This window comes from Diabrotica virgifera, chromosome 5, assembly GCF_917563875.1.
Source record: "Diabrotica virgifera virgifera chromosome 5, PGI_DIABVI_V3a".
NCBI classification, from domain to species: Eukaryota; Metazoa; Arthropoda; class Insecta; order Coleoptera; family Chrysomelidae; genus Diabrotica; species Diabrotica virgifera.
The window spans coordinates 2,951,576-2,969,393 of NC_065447.1; the positions used below are offsets into that span (position 1 = coordinate 2,951,576).

A 17,818-nucleotide genomic window follows, 5' to 3' on the forward strand; every position below is an offset into this window, starting at 1 on the left:
CACTCTGTATAAATAGTCTGTTTGAGAATAATTTTTTATGAGAATAATTGTCAGAAATGCTTAATATGTACAATTAAACTGTAATTATTGAGAAAATGAAACCATATTAATTCAAGTGTTACAGAGTTGATTGAAATATTAATAGATAGATAGATATTTATTTATTTATCATAATAGATAATACACAAAACAAAAACATTGCACTCCACACCTGTACAAATTACATAAGAATTGTCAAGGCAAGGAGCGCTGTATAATTATCATAAAGTATTACAAAAATTAAAAATTAATTAAATAATAATAATATTTCAATCAACGGTTACAGTCTATAAAATTTGAAATTATTATTTTCATAAATAAATGAAAATGATTTTAGCCATCTATGAACGTTAGTTCCTACTACGTTTAGTTACACTTCTTACCTTAGATGGCGCTATCGCCGACAATCCGGTTTTTAGTACGATTCCTGCATGGGACAAGATCACTCGCCGACTTCCCGCCAGATAGCCGAATGAATCATCGGTTATCTTTTGTTTCTTTTTACAATCTTCTCGTTTCATTCCTGAAGTTGATTCCGTTGTAGAACGATCAGACAAAAGTCGAAGAACAGCCATGTTGGGTAGTGTCGGTGAAAAAAGTGTATGTTCCTAGAGAAAAACTCGCAGATTTTTGTGCTTGTGTTGTGCAATTTGTTAAGTGTTTGACATAATTTGGATTATGACCGCCGTAGCGGAGAACCTCAACTGGGGCACCGAGCTCTGGGTAAGTAAAAAACAATAATAATTGAATTGTTTCTATAGTTCTACACTGTTTTTTTGCACATACAACGCCTGATTTTTCAATGAAAACATCACAGAAATGAGGTGTGTTCTTTTTAAAGTATCTGAGAACTTGCAGATGTGGGTAGATTTTTTTCTGCAACGAGATACGCGATAGGATCTCGGAGACCTGGTTGCTGGCTAAAAAAGACTGTCAGGTACCAGTTACACTGCCTGCAGGTGTTTTTTGAATTCGCTGTATCTGTTTGCAGGATTTAACATCCTAGTAGCCTCTAGCTTGATAATGCGAGAGAATAAGTGATGTTTTGTATTTAAAATATTGTCATGTGATGTGACAGTATTGTCTCTATTGTGAGTACTTATAAACAATAAGATAATTTATTAAATCCAGCTATAATTGCATTGTTTACAAATACATATTATTCCTAGTCTTTTCGTATATAAATAATACATACCTAATATAAATATCATATATTTTATTTATTTGTTTGTTTATGTTATTTTTTAACTAATTTTGCCAATAACTTGAGTACAAAAAATTTAAAATGTTTAAACTTAAAACCATTATTTTAGAAATCGCATTTCTCATAAGTAGACTGATGGATGATTGATGATTCTTCCCAAGAATATAGCACTTGTATTATTTATTTTAGCATTATCGAGATAGCTGGAAAGTGATAATAAATGAATAGTCTGATCAAATAAAATTAGAATAATACACCTAAATCAAAATGTAATTCCGTACAGGTTGGAACAAATTTCATATCAAAGTTTAGGTGAAAACAAAAGATATTCAAGAAAGGACCTATATGATTTACAACACCGGACCACTGTTTAAATACACTCCGCCAAAAAAGTAATCCTATCACCTTAAAAATGGGACATTTTTAATGTCTCATATTTCCTAAACCTGCTGTTCGATTTTAGTGATTTTTTTAATATGTTATAGCTTTATTCTTCAAGAATATCGATGTAATAATACTGTTGCTAAACAGATAAGTGTCATTGTATACCGGGTGTAACAATGATAGTGTGTTTTTTCCTCAAAGTTGGAACACCCTGTGGAATATTAGCGTATATAAAATATTGAAATTACAACTCAACTGTAACTTTAGGCCATCTAAACATTTTGCTTTTTGATTCATTTGCTAATAAAAAAGTTAGGTACATACTTTAACAACTTTCTTCATCAATACAGGGTGTTTCTACAAACAAAGTGCTACAAACTTTAAGGGGCAATTCTGCATGAATAAATAATGACCATTTACTTTATAAACATGTGTCCGCAAATGCTTCGTTTCTGAGATATGGGATGTTGAATTTTTTCTTACAAACTGATGATTTATTTATTGCTCTAAAACCGGTTGAGATATGCAAATGAAAATTGGCGTGCATACAGGTCATATTATAACTTTGAACTGCAGAATATCTACAAGCAAACATTTGGTGGAAAAGATATTATCACTATAATTAAGCGAAATCGCCTGCAGTGGGCAGGACATGTAGCCTGAGCCGCTGAATCAAACATGATAAAAAGGATTCTAACGGCTCAACCCATGGGAATGAGAAGACGGGGTAGACCAAAGTTGAGGTGGATGGACGGGGTAACACAAGTTGGAGTCTGCAACTGGAAAGTGCAGGCAAGGGACAGAACAGAATGGCGTAGAACGCTTGAGAAGGTCGAGGCCCTCTAAGGGCTGTAGCACCAGGATGATGATGATGATGACAGGTCATATTACCCGGTCATATTACATGTATGCACACCAATGGTGAATATAAAATTCTTAATTGTATGCCAAAAAATGCGCAATAACTAAGTACCTCTTAAAACCTACCAAATTTCATTTGCATATCTCAACCGGTTTTAGAGCAATAAATAAATCGTCAGTTTGTAAGAAAAAATTCAACATCCCATATCTCGGAAACTAAGCATTTGTGGACATATATGTGTAAGTAGGTTCATCTTGCAATGTTGTTGTATTTTATTATTGTATTTGTGTTTGTATAACTTTATTGATTTGTTTCAGTTACATGTGTAAATTTTATATTTATTTTTCTAACTGTTATGTTTTGAATATCTTGCCTGGTGATTTTTCAAGCCTTTGCTTTTCTTATCTTTACTTTTTATATTTTAATGAATGATTGTACCTCATTTTTTTATTGTATTTATTGTATTTTTACTGTTAATGGGGTTTTCCCGTGGGTAAATAAATAAAATAAAAAAAATAAATAAAGCAAACTGTCATTATTTTTTCATGCAGAATTACCCCTTAAAGTTTGTCGCACTTATTTAGCAACACCCTGTATTGATGAAGAACGTTGCTAGTTGTTAAAGTACCAACTTTTTTATTATTCAACATAAACGAATGAATCAAAAAGCAAAATGTTTATGATGGCCTAAGGTTACAGTTGAGTTTTAATTTCAATATTTTATATACGCTAGAATATTCCACAGGGTGTTCCAAACTTTGAGGAAAAAACACACTATCATTGATACACCCGGTATACAATGACACTTATCTGTTCAGCAACAATATTATTACATCGATATTCTTGAAGAATAAAGCTATGTATAACATATTAATATTGTTTAATTACGTTTATATGTTGATGGTCATATAATTCAAAGAGTACCCAGTTTTAAATATCTTGGTTGCCATATTACAGAACAACTAGATCCAGATAAAGAGATAAAATGTAGAATCGAGATAGTCCGCACCACATTTTTAAAAATGAGGTCATTCTTCTGTAATGATACCTTGCAACTTCAACTTCGAAAGCGCATGATTAAATGCTACATTTGGTCAGTCCTCTTGTATGGTGTCGAAGCATGGACATTAAAAATATCCACCATTAACTGTTTGGAGGCCTTTGAAATGTGGCTGCACAGACGTATTCTGAAAATACCATGGACGGCTATGCTGACAAATGTGGCAGTCCTTAAGAGAGCAAATGCTACCCGCGAGCTGCTTGATAACATCAAATATAGAAAGATGGCCTATTTTGGACACGTAGTAAGGGGAGACCGGTATAATATTCTTCAACTTATTATGATGGGTAAAATCGAAGGACGCAGAGGAATTGGTAGAAAGCAGGCCTCTTGGTTGAAGAATATCCGGGACTGGACAGGAATAAAGAAGGCAGAACACCTATTTAGAATAGCTCGAGACAGAGACAGTTTCGCCATGTTAATCGCCAACGTCAAGGGGACTTGATAGGGCACGTTAAGAAGAAGAATAACATATTAAAAAAATCACTAAAATTGAACAGAAGGTTTAGGAAATATGGGACATTTTTAAGGTGATGCGATACTTTTTTGGCAAAATGTAATTAATAAGTAATTTTTTTCATATAATTTACTTTTTAACTGCTTGGGTAATTCATATTTTTATGAAGATTTTTACGATTTTTTTTTTCTGCAAAGTTGAAGGAAAAATTGTTGTTTATATAAATTAATAGTCTTTTCATTTATACTTTATGTTTTATTTATATTTGTTTATTTATGTATTTTTTCATCCAGTATTTTTTATGTAAAATGGTTATACAATGGTTGTTAGATATGGCGAAAAGCTCTGGTTCATTCGGAAAAATATTCCTATGGGATTTTCATCACAATTATTACTTTCATGAAAAACCCTAGCCCTAGAATAAGATTCAAGAGGTCGCCCAAGCGAAAAGTGGTCCTAATTTATTTAAATAATTTTTTTTCTAGGTTTTTTGATCATTCTGAATCAAAAATCAAAAAGGTCTCTTCTAATTATTGTTCTCCAAAATTGATAGTTTTCAAGTTATAAGCAATTTAAAACGACGATTTTTAAGGCTCAAATAATACTCAAATCTCAAGTAAAAAATATTACTTTTGAATTTAAGAAATGCCTATAATAAAGTTCAAACATTGTCCTTAAGTTTTTGAAGATATTCTTCTTTAGAGGCGAATCGATTGAGGGTAAAATTTGATTGATTCCCGCGCATGCGCACACCGACAGTATGGTATTAGTGGTTATACGGGCTCTGATTGGGTGTTGAAATTTTGAAATGATCTGTCAATAATTGTTCAATATGGAGGTTATCGGTAAACAAAAATATTGTATAATATTAGTTTTTATTGATGTATGGACAGAAATAAAATCAAATTTATAATTATAGTGACTTTTTAAATAGTTTTGAAAAGCCGCAGGTACGTAATTCTAAATGTTTCAGTTGGAAATACCTAATAGTTTCAATACCTATCTATTTTATTAAATTCATATGAATTTATGGTGTAAACGTTTAGTTTGTGTATATTCCCACATGACGTACACGCGAATTTGGTGCAGTTTGAAATGTCGTCAACTTTCGTACGGAGCGGTAGACGTGAAGTGGGTTCGAGCCCCAAGCAAGTTATTACTTTTTAATTTTTTTTTATAGATTTTATGATTGTAAGTATATTATTATATAATTTTTGAAGATATTCTTCTTTTTTGAAAGTGGTAGATAAGAAAGTTAGTTTGATTTTTAAATAAAATAAGTACAAATAACCTTTTAAGTATATTATCAATGGCATACTGCCCTGAACTCCTTGCTAAAATATTGTTGTTTGTTCCACCACGATCAACAAGACAAATTCAAACCTTTCATATTTCTTTTCATAGATATAATTACTCATATTTTACTTTTGTTCCTAGAACACTAAGACTTGCTAACTCCCTAGGTGACCTTTTACTTTTTGGTAACATATTCAACACTGTAATTATCAATATCTTATTAATGTATTACCGAATTGGGCTTGCCCGTATAAATAAATAAATAAATAAATATATTTACTTCGTTTAAATTACCTATTATATAATAGAAGAATATCTTCTTACGTGCGTACAAAGTACACACACATTCTTTTTTTTTGTTTATTCCGTTTTAAAATATTGTTTGTTAGTTGTTAATAAGGCGATGAGAGTATGAGCGCTCATTTATACAATGGAAATTCAAAGGTGGAAAAATTTGTGGCACAATCAAGCAGCAACAAAAACTGTCAATAACATAGCAATTCATATAATGCAAAATATACCATTATCAGACCAAAAAAAAAATATAAAACCCATATTAACAAAACCTGACAAGAAAAATGAAGCCAAACCGAAGCAAAACTAAAAATTATCAAACTAGATGTTACTTCTGCTTTAATACCACTTAACGACGACTAAGTAGTAAGTAATCCTCAGCAGACTGCGGCTAGGTCATACAAAATTTACACTCGGATATATCATTTCCAAGGCCCTCAGCCGATTTGCCACAACTGTCAAACACCTATTTCAGAGGAATAGATTGTCCAATGTACCTACTCAACAGCAAGATCGACAGCGAAAATACAACACAATCTGAAAAAAGCTCTAATAGTAGACATTACTAACACAGTCAACTTTCTCAGAAATTATCAACTGTATCACTAAGATTTCATAAAATGTTTGCACATATTTTTCAAAACTGCTATGTAAATGTAGCCCAAGCGCCCAGTCATAAGAGGTTCATCAACAATTAATTAACAATATTTATATTAACAAGCCAAAATTCTTATTAGGAGCTGATCGAAGAAGGTTTGAACTTGAGTTTAGGCACTTGATGATTTCAAAAATAATATTTTTTAATTGTGTCTTTTTGAGCCTTGAAAATCGTCATTTTTGGTTTTTTTTTCGGTTTTAAATTTTTTATATTGCGAAAACGATCAACTTTAGAGAAAAATTATATGATAGGTATGTACTATTTTTGTTGAGAATGGTCCAAAAAATCTAAAGAAAAGCTATCCATGCCTAAAAAATTTACTTTTATAATTTGTTTAAAATAATTAGGACCACATTTTGCATCGGCGATCTCTTGAACCTTATTCTAGGGTATCTCATGAAAGTGATTATGCAAAAAAATCTAATGGGAATATTTTTCCGAAAAATTGAGCTTTTCGCCTTGTCTATATAAAAATCGCAATTCTTATAATTTAAGTAGTTACACTGATAATATGATGATTCTTCCCAAGAAAACTTGTATATTTATTTTAGTCTTATCAAGATAGCTGAAAAGTGATAAATTATTAAATAAGCCTTTCACAGGTATTTTAATCCCTAGTAAGTAGAAAAAAAAATAGCTGCAAATAGCAATTCTTATTCTTGATAAAATAACACTTATTTATGATTTATTACACGTTGTGATACTACTTTTATTATTAAAACCAATTATTTATTTGTTTACTGTTTCCCAAAAATTTGGAAGGTTTTTGTTACTTGATTGAGTGGAGATGTCCAAAATAAGATTCCAAGGGTAAATTTCCAGTTTTTAGGAAGTAGGTAACTTGCATCCATTGTTGTGATAGTGTCTTTTACTGTGAAAATCATTTTTGATTTTACTAAACTTTATTTGAAATTGAGGGAGGGTAATAATTCATTATCAACTGTTTTACTTCTTAACATTCTATCATTCAATTTTGGACACAGACTTCGCCCAACTTTTTCCATTGATCTCTATCATGAGCGTCATACATACAAAATAAAATTATACGAACACACAGGTGAGGCCTGTGAGAACCAAAATGAAAAGTATAAAAAAAAATCAAAATGAAATTTTTCTTATCAAACCTATTATACAGGGTTGCAAAAAAGTCTGGCAACACGGTAATTTCTCAGAAACCGCTAAAGGATTTTTATAAATTTTGGTAGGTAAGGGTCTTCTAATGCGGCCGATATTATAGTGGTAATTACACTGTTGCCAAATCTTCCGTTTTTCTGGAAATCTAATAAACTTTCATATTTCAAATGAAACACCTTGTATATTTCTTGTGTATTGAAATCCTTAAAAAATACTAATTTTTTAAGGATTTTTTGTGTTATATTCCCTATACCTAAATGCCAAAAAAATACCAAACAAATTATAAAAATAAATTTTTTCGGCCCGCCTAGACATCATTTTAGGTTCTTTCGATCATTGGAAACAAAAAAGGTCTTTTGTAATTTTCTCTAAAGTTAATCGTTTTCGAGTTATAAACAATTTCAAACTGAAAAAAACGAAAAATGACGATTTTCAAGGTTTAAAAACACAAGTAAAAAAAATAATTTTTGAAATAACAAAATACTCAAATTCAAGCTCAAACCTTCCTATATCAGCTACCTATAAGAGTTTTTGGCACGTGTTATTATAAAATATTGTTTTTTTAATTATTAATGAAGCGCATATGAGAGGACGGGCGATCGGGCTTCATTCACAACTAATGAACAATATTTTAAAATAAAACAAGACCAAATTGTTTATCGGTACCTATCTGATAAAATAAGGTTTGAGCTTGAATTTAGCTAATTCGTAGTTTCAAAAATCGTATTTTTTACTTGTGTTTTTGAGCCTAGAAAATCGTCATTTTTCCATTTTTTTTAGTTTTAAATTGTTTATAACTCGAAAACGATTAACTTTAGAGGAAAACTACAAAAGACCTTTTTTGTTTTCAATGATCCAAAGAACCTAAAATAATATCTATCCGGGCCGAAAAAATTGATTTTTGTAATTTGCTTGAAATTTTTTTTTAATAAATATAGCAATAACTCAGAAATTATGGCATTTAGGTATAGGGAATATAACATGAAAAATAATCAGTATTTCTTAAGGATTTCAAAACGCAAAAAATATACCGGGTGTTCCATTTGAAATAAGAAAGTTCATTAGATTTCCAGAAAAACGGAAGATTTGACAACAATGTAATTACCACTACAATATCGGCCGCATTAGAACACCCTTACCCACCAAATTTTATAAAAATCGTTCTAGCGTTTTCCGAGAAATTACCGTGTTGCCAGACATTTTCGCAACCCTGTATAGGTGGAGCATAAAGTAATTTAAAAAAATTACATGTTCGGTCAGGTGAGGCCTGTGAGAACCATTAGCGGTATCTGTTAAGTTTCGTGTATTTTTTTACAAAATGCGCAAAGAAATTATATTTTTAATACTGGAAAAGATAGGTAGGATTTTTATCAGTAAATAATTACCAAGTTTACGTTGTACTTTTATAATGTGTCCGCTAGTTTTTTTTTACTTTTTCAAACTCATGTTTACAAGTACAGATTGAAAATATTTATCAAATATAATTTTCAATGACGGTAAAAAAAACTCGTAATACCTATATCTATTATTATTGTGTTATTTTTTCTGTGTTAGTGAAAGTATTTTCTTCTGTAATGCTGGAAAAGGAAAGTTCATAGAGAAACCCTTGTTTGAACTATCATTTATATTTGCATAATTGCCTTGTATTATTTTGTTATTACATAGTATAATTATTGGGTAATCAAGTATAGGTAATATTTTTCAATTTTCTTATATAGAATTACTCGTTTTAAGATAATTGCGTGCGATGATGGATACTTTACTTTTGAGATAGATTAGTAAAAATGGAATCTTAAGTGGCAAAATATCATCGAATCCACAAACAGTGTCTTTAAGCTTCAAGAAAATTTAACTCCAACAATTTATTCTTAAAGAAAATAGCAAGAAAAATAAAAAACGAAATAAATAAATAACAGATAAGATAAGGAATAAAACAAATATAGTATGGTGCAAATGATTGGAATAAATTCGTTATTTCGCAAACCAGCAACTTCAAGAAAAATCTTGAAACAGGTCGATTTTTATTTTTAAATTATGATTTTTTGACATAATGTATGTCATAGTTGTGACGTCATCCATCTGGGCGTGATGACATAATCAGTGATTTTTTAAATGAGAATAGGGGCCATGTGATAGCTTATTTGGAAAGTTATTCAATTTGTAATTCAGTAATATAAACATTAACATAATTACTTATACGTATATCGCTGGTACCTATGACTAATGTGATCCCTAATACATTTCCAGTGAAAATAAGTGTTGGCGATGCAATTTTTTTATATGCGTGTCCGCGAAGATTATAACTCCCAAAATATTTATAACGAAAAGATTTAGTTTATAATAGATGCCGACGAAAAGAATTATTTCCCTTTCTGTTTCTGCCGACGAAAACAATTATTTCTGAGAACTGTTTAGTAATTATAATTTTCGTGGACCCACAAACAGAAATGATGTTTTTTGCTGATAAAAATGCGGTTAAGAGTAGAACTTTCAATGAACGCCGCGAAAAATATTATTTTCGATTATATGATTCTGAAAATTATAATCCCTAATAAAGTGTTAGCGAAAAAATTTATTTTTTGAGGAGTATCAGCAAAAAACATCATTTCTGTTTGTGGGTCCACGAAAATTATAATTACTAAACAGTTCTCAGAAATAATTGTTTTCGTCGGCAGAAACAGAAAGGGAAATAATTCTTTTCGTCGGCATCTATTATAAACTAAATCTTTTCGTTATAAATATTTTGGGAGTTATAATCTTCGCGGACACGCATATAAAAAAAATTGTATCGCCAACACTTATAAAAGAGTTATTTTCACTGGAAATGTATTAGGAATCACACATTAGTCATAGGTACCAGCGATATACGTATAAGTAATTATGTTAATGTTTATATTACTGAATTACAAATTGAATATCCTTCCAAATAAGCTATCACATGGCCCCTATTCTCATTTAAAAAATCACTGATTATGTCATCACGCCCAGATGGATGACGTCACAACTATGACATATGTCAAAAAATCATAATTTAAAAATAAAAATGACCTGTTTCAAGATTTTTTTTGAAGTTGCTGGCTTAGGAAATAACGAATTTATTCCAAAAATTTGCACCATACTATATTTGTTTTATTCCTTATCTTATCTGTTATTTATTTATTTCGTTTTTTCTTTTTCTTGCTATTTTCTTTAAGAATAAATTGTTGGAGTTAAATTTTCTTGAAGCTTGAAGCCACTGTCTGTGGATTCGATGATATTTTGCCACTTAAGATTCCTTTTTTACTTATCTATCTCAAAAGTAAAGTATCCATCATCGCAATTATCTTAAAATCAATAATTCTATATAAGAAAATTGAAAAATATTACCTATACTTGATTACCCAATAATTATACTAATAACAAAATAATACAAGGCAATTATGCAAATATAAATGATAGTTCAAACAAGGGTTTCTCTATGAAATTTCCTTTTCCAGCATTACAGAAGAAAATACTTTCACTAACACAGAAAAAATAACACAATAATAATAGAGTACATATTACATACGAGTTTTTTTACCCTGTCATTGAAAATTATATTTGATAAATATTTTCAATCTGTACTTGTAAACATGAGTTTGAAAAAGTAAAAGAAACATTATAAAAGTACAACATAAACTTGGTAATTATTTATTGATAAAAATCCTACCTGGGTCAATCCAAGCCAAGTGGTCCAAAGGTGGTTGCTTGACTATTTTTAATATTTTTTATTTTTTTTACCTTTTAAACTTCAGTCTATGGAGACTACAGAATTCCATTTATTTTATTTTTAAAAAATTTAGTTTGCCGATGACGGCCAATTTTGTTAAGCGTGTCGATCATTTTCACAGAAAACATGGCTTCGCTCTTTAGCCAATATTTTTACTGAGGTTTGTCCTAGAACAATAAATCAAAAACTAAACTTTTTAGAAAAGTATGCTCTAAAAAATTGCTTGTAGCATTATTTAATTTAAAACTACCCTTAAGGCCTTAAATGAACCTCAAAGTTTGAAAAGGTAAACTGATAAAATTCCCTTTTCAGCATTTTTTTTAACAGCATAAAGCAAGCCGATAATGGTTTGTAATTTTTTTCTGGAAAAGACATACGTACCTACATACTTTAAATGAAAAAAGTTTGAGCTTTGAGACTTGAGTAAATTTTTTCAAAAAAAAATCTCAAAAATGTAATTTTTTGAAAAATCTCAAAGTTGCAGACTTACGTCATATAGGAGTTACAGGCCTGAAAAAATGGTCAAAAATCAAAATGGTCAAAATTTGAGCGTTTGCGGACAGGGTAACTAAAATTCAAATAAACTGTGTAATGAAATAAAAGTTAATGTATTTTCACCAGATTTCACAATGAATACAAATTTATACAGGGTGGGCCAAAGAAAACAGTCCACCCTGATATTTGGCAATAGTTACCTATTAGATTTTAAGGAAATGCCGAAATACATAGGTCCATTTTTATTATATTGCAACTTTTTGGGATATATTTCATACTACGTGACGTCATCCATCAGAGCGTGATGACGTAATCGATGATTTTTTTAAATGGGAATAGGGGTCTTGTGACAACTAAAAATACATTTTACTGCTGTCAGAAAATAGAAAAAATGTTTATTTCACAAGTAAACATTTCTTTTTCCTTAAATTAATCACAAACAGCCTCCCACCTACCTATTGACAGTTTAAACATTTAATTTAAGCGAAAAGCAATGTTTATTTGCCAAATAATATATTTTTTTCTATTTTATGACAGCAATACAATGTATTTTGAGTTAAATAAATTACATACATTCTTCTTTTTGTGTCAATTAATTTAATTCAAAAATTATTTTGTGGCCACCCTGTATAAATAATTATTTTGTTGTTTATACTACTGAACAGAGAATTGAACACTCTTTCAAATGAAATAACATACGACCCCTATTTACATTAAAAAATCATCGATTACGTCATCACGCCCAGATGGATGACGTCACTGACGATAACACGTCATGGAGACTTATGAAATATGTATAAAAAAATTGTAATTTAAAAATAAAAATCGACCTGTTTCGGCATTCTCTTAAAATCTAATAACTGCCAAATATTAAGATGAACTCTTTTTTTTTGGCCCACCGTGTATAAATTTGTATTCATTGTGAAATCTGGTGAAAATACATTCATTTTTATTTCAGACAGACTATAGACAGTTTATTTAAATTTTAATTACCCTGCCCATGCCCGCAAACGCTCAAATTTTGACCATTTTGATTTTTGACCATTTTTTCAGGCCTGTAACTCCTATATGAGGTAAGTCTGCAACTCCAAATTTTTACTCCTTATTCTACTTGCTAGGGACTAACATTCAGCAGAATTTCAAATTTTTTCATCGGTGCAAAGCAGAGATATAAGGGGTCAAACTTTGAGATTTTTCAAAAAATTACATTTTTGAGATTGTTTTTGAAAAAGTTTACTCAAGTCTCAAAGCTCAAACTATTTTATTTAAAGTATGTACGTATGTCTTTTGCAGAAAAAAATTACAAACCATGATGTTAAAAATAAAAAGCCTTATGCTGTTAAAAAAATGTTGAAAATGAAATTTTGTCAGTTTACCTTTTCAAACTTTGAGGTTCGTTTAAGGCCTTAAGGGTAGTTTGAAATTAAATAATGCTATAGGCCGTTTTTTTAGAGCATACATTTCTAAAAAGTTTGGTTTTTGATTTACTGTTTTAGGACAAACCTCAGTGAAAATATTGGCTAAAGAGCGAAGCCATGTTTTCCGTGAAAATGATCGACACGCTTTAACAAAAATGGCGGTCATCGACAAACTAAATTTTTTAAAAATAAAATAAATGGAATTCTGTAGTCTCTATAGACTGAAGTTTAAAAGGTAGAAAAATAAAAAATATTAAAAAAGTCAAGCAACCAACTTAATTTATATTGGACCACTTGGCATGGATTGACCCACCTACCTTTTCTAGTATTAAAAATATAATTTCTCTGTGCATTTTGTAAAAAAAATACACGAAACTTAAAACATACCGCTAATGGTTCTCACAGGCCTCACCTGACCGAACATGTATTTTTTTTTAAATAACTTTATGCTCCGCCTATATAATAGGTTTGATAAGAAAAATTTCATTTTGTTTCTTTTTATATTATTCATTTTGGTTCTCACAGGCCTCACCTGTGTGTTCGTATAATTTTATTTTGTATGTATGAACTTATGATAGAGATCAATGGAAATAGTTGGGAGAGGCCGATGTCCAAAATTGAATGATTTATTACCCTCCCTCAATATCAAATAAAGTTTAGTAAAATCAAAAATGATTTTTACAATAAAAGACACTATCACAACAACTGATGCAAGTTACTTTCTAAAAACTGAAAATTTACCCTTGGAATCTTACTTTGAACATCTCCACTCAATCAAGTAACAAAAACCTTCCAAATTTTTGGGAAACAGTAAACAAATAAGTCATTTGCCAGTATCCTAATGTTAGTTTTCTCATTCTTCTCTTGGTTTTCTTTATTGCTTCATCTAGTACCACTGAGAATAGCAGTGGACTCAACACGCATCCCTGTTTGACGCCTTGACTTGTAGTAAATTCTCTGGATTCCTCGTTATTGGTTCTTACTGTATTTGTATTATTTTTGTTAATGAGGCCATGAGAGCCAGAGTGGTCTAACTGATTTTAACATTACTTCACATAATCAAAGAAAATGACAAACTATCAATGTCTGATTGTTTTAGTAAATGTATGTTGATCAATCATGATCCTTGGTCAACATAAAACTACTAAAACAATCCGACATTGTTTGCTTCTGATCATTTTCTTTGATTATGTAAAGTAATGCTAAAAGCAGTTAGGCCACTCTGGCTCTCATATCCTTTATTACTTATATTATGTGTCTGTCGATTCCCCTTTCTTTTAGTGTCTTCCATACGTCCTTTCTTGGAACTATCTTCGAAATATAATTGTATTAACGAGGCTTAAAATTGAAATTTTTATAAATTGTTTCCACATTTACATAAATTATTCATACGCATATCACATTTCCTTTGGTAAGCGTATTTTTTACCATCATGTAACATGTAATATCTTATTTATATAACCCAATTGTGGGTCAACAAGTAAACGAACTATAAGTGAAACTAGGTGGCATGGCGTTTTAAATGATAAAACATTAGTCAATAGAAGTACATTAGTATTTCTTTACTCGGAAATAATACAACAGGTTGCCAGAGAGAAAAGAGAACGTTATATCTAGATCAATAAAATCTTTTCTTGGATGAGTCATCGCTTCCTCTAGGAAAGCCCTTGCTAATGGGATGGAATGATGTTTGGAGAGTGTGTGTTTCGTCTATATATGGGGGAAATTGTGACGTGTATATCCATATAAATATTTGATTTTAAGTGAGAATTTTTAAATTGCGTGAGAAGGGAAGAATTGTTTTGATGATTTCATACCCCAACACAGAAAACACAATAAATTATTTCGTCTGCTTGCTCAATGTAATTTTCAGTAGTAATTGCAAAGAGTTCTAAAAATTATTGAATTTTTCCTGAGTGACACTTTGACAGTTTTAATAAGTGTCCGAGGGCAAAAATTCTATATTAATTTTAGAGATCGAGTGCAATTTGTTGCTATTATTTCATGAATAAAACTGTTCAAAACCAAAATTTTATTGTAATTTATTTATGTAAGTACAAATTAGTACAATTAAACACACAGTTGTTATAAATATTTGACGGTTGAAAATCATCACTTTTATAATTTTTAAAACATTAATTGTCATTAATGTCACTGAATGTATTTTTTCGTAGCAACGAAGGGCATCCGACGTAATATACTTGACGACGGGAAATTATCAAAAATTATCAGTTTAATTTAGATTTCTGTAGCTTTCTATTGGTCAGAATCTCCTATGAATGAAATAATCAATAATATATCAGATTATAAATTACTTCATTAGCTCGGAATTATACGGAAATTTCCTATGACCGAGACATTTTTTACATTTAGAGACAGTAATCATCATCGTCAACAGCTATTCCAACCATCGTCCGATGTAAGCTTCCCTTAGCTTTCCTTTTTGTTGTTTAATCAAGTATTTATCACTAGGAGCCAAATCTGGGAAGTTTTTGGCGATTGCAACTGCGGACTTGTCGGTAGGTACGTTATCTTGATGGAATAACCTTCTCTTTGATTTTCCAAGGTAATTCCATGAGAAACGTGAAGAACACGAAAGAAAAACCGTTTTTGTTTTTTCTCTATTGGCCTTCATCATTGAATACGACTTGCTCTGAGACACAAGCTTATCTCTATGAGCAAAGTATTTATAGGGCATCCGTAGGGAGCTAACTTTGCTTAAGGCTCCCTCATCCTTTATCCGGGCTTGGGACCGGCAACAGTCCTGTTAAGCTACTCGGTTCTCTCAACAGCTCTGGTGGCTAGTTAAATAATTATTTTTTTTTTTTTGTTTTTCTTATCGTGTGATTTTAATAATGATACAATTTTTATCGTTACAATAATCACTTTATTAGGTTTTTGTTATTTTCCGTTTTAATTTCATTGATAATAACCACATTAGCGTAGTGTACATGAATCATATCGTTAATTCCTTGTGTTTTTCTTGACATGCAACACTAGTTTTGTCATTTGCAGCCATTGACAAAATAAATCGCCGTATTTACCGGCGGTGGAAATATACCGATTAATCACGTAAGAACTTGACGGAAAATTTGTGGTTTTCTTAACAATGATTGTGGGAGACTTAACGCAAAACTGGTTAAAAAACTGAACGATAATAGAAAGAATTCAGAATATACGAGATAAGAGACTTTTGGTTCAGAGCAGACCATAGCATAGGCCTCTCTGAAAAGCTCAAAAGAGTAAAACGTACGTAAGAGGATGATGATCTACCTCTGAAACAAAATTAAATATTAACTGTCTTTCTTCGATTCGATGGATTTTCCCCGATTTCGTAATAAGTAATTCAGTACGGGCACTATTGTGCCGAACTAACTCAGATGGTCCCTAATCCCTGCGTATCATTACCAAATAATTACGCCAGTCAATGGGAGCAAAAATAGGATATTACCTCCGAATTCTATTCTACTACATGGATTTTAATGAAATTTTGGGCCTAGCGTCTACTTATCTCCTAATTCAAAGTCTACCCTATGCCGATGTGTGCTTTTATCGTGGGGGTGGTTCCCACCCCTTCTAAGGGGAGGAAAATTTTTTGGTTAAAATTACCACGGAATTCGCTAGATAACCTAATTCTAAGCAAAAACTGTTCTATAATTTTTTTTTGAGAACTCAATATTTTTTGAGTTATTCGTGGTTGAAAATTGGCCATTTTCATTGAAACATAATAACTTTTCGAACGGTTTTTTCGAATACCTTAAAAACTATGCATCTAACTAAAAAAACTATATCAAACATTCTTGTAGGTTATAAAAAAAACAAAGAGACACTTGCCTTCATAAATCTTCTAGTTATAATACCCCAGGCTGTGGGTAAAAAATAGGTCGATTTCAGGATATAATTCAGGAATTTTTGAAACCTATCAGGTGTTGTAAAGGACGATGCCAGGAATAACTTCTACTAAAATGTAACCAAAAATATTGTGCGCTTTTTTTTAATTGCGATTTTCACTTGTTAAATTTGCAATTTTTAAAGATTTTTAATTTTGCAGCTTAGGATATTGATTTTAGAGAAAAACTTTTTAATAGAAAGTTGTAGTAAATTTAAAAACCTACAATTTGAGCTATGGTAAGTTTAATTTCGTTTATTGGTTATTACAAAACAGCCTGCGAAAGGTCCAAAATGGCCGTTTTTTACAATTGCATTATTTATTGTACAAATAATTTTTTTTATCTTTTAAAGCTTTAAAATGAAGATCTTTCAATTCCAAACATAAAAAAAAAATTGTAAAGCCAGATTAACGAATTTGTTGCTTAGATATTATAATATATATATTATAATAACCCAGTTATTAATGTTGTCCACCTTGCATCTTCTTCGTATATCTGCACTTCTAGCTCTGTCCCATAGTGCCTTACCATCGATTTTTCGAAGGGTTTTCATCTCCGCTAATTCGGGCAATTTTTTTGACCTCTCTATGTCAGGTCGTGTTTCTGCCGCGTATGCCATTATTAGTCTGATGACTGTTGTATAAATTATTTCTTTTATTTTTCCCGATATTTTTATGTCTCCATATTGTTTCATTCAGGCAACCTACGGCTCTGTTTACTCTATTGACTTAATCTTCCACTTCTGTTGTGAGCTTTCCGGAGCTATAACTTCGAAAATAAAAATAGGCAACCTGCGAAAGGATATGACACTCTAAGACCTAAGTATGTAGAAGGAATAGGTGGACACCAAATTACTCACAAAAATGTAAAGCAACTTAA

General features: G+C 30.8%; 1 protein-coding gene and 1 long non-coding RNA gene across 4 annotated transcripts in view; one reads left to right on the top strand and one right to left on the bottom strand.

Annotated features, from left to right (window-relative positions):
• LOC126885614 (uncharacterized) overlaps window positions 1-17,818 on the bottom strand; it is a 177,097-nt gene that overhangs the window by 103,087 nt on the left and 56,192 nt on the right. The gene's annotated exons all lie outside the window — the stretch shown is intronic.
• Window positions 502-17,818, top strand: part of LOC114333392 (formin-binding protein 1-like) — a 272,061-nt gene continuing 254,744 nt past the window's right edge. The window contains exon 1 of one of the 3 annotated variants that reach the window (XM_028283276.2): window positions 502-762. In XM_028283276.2, coding sequence (XP_028139077.1) covers window positions 718-762 — 45 coding nt within the window. In that variant the 5' untranslated portion in view covers window positions 502-717. The remainder of the gene's footprint in view (window positions 763-17,818) is intronic. The other 2 variants (XM_028283268.2, XM_028283262.2) reach the window with 2 other exon arrangements.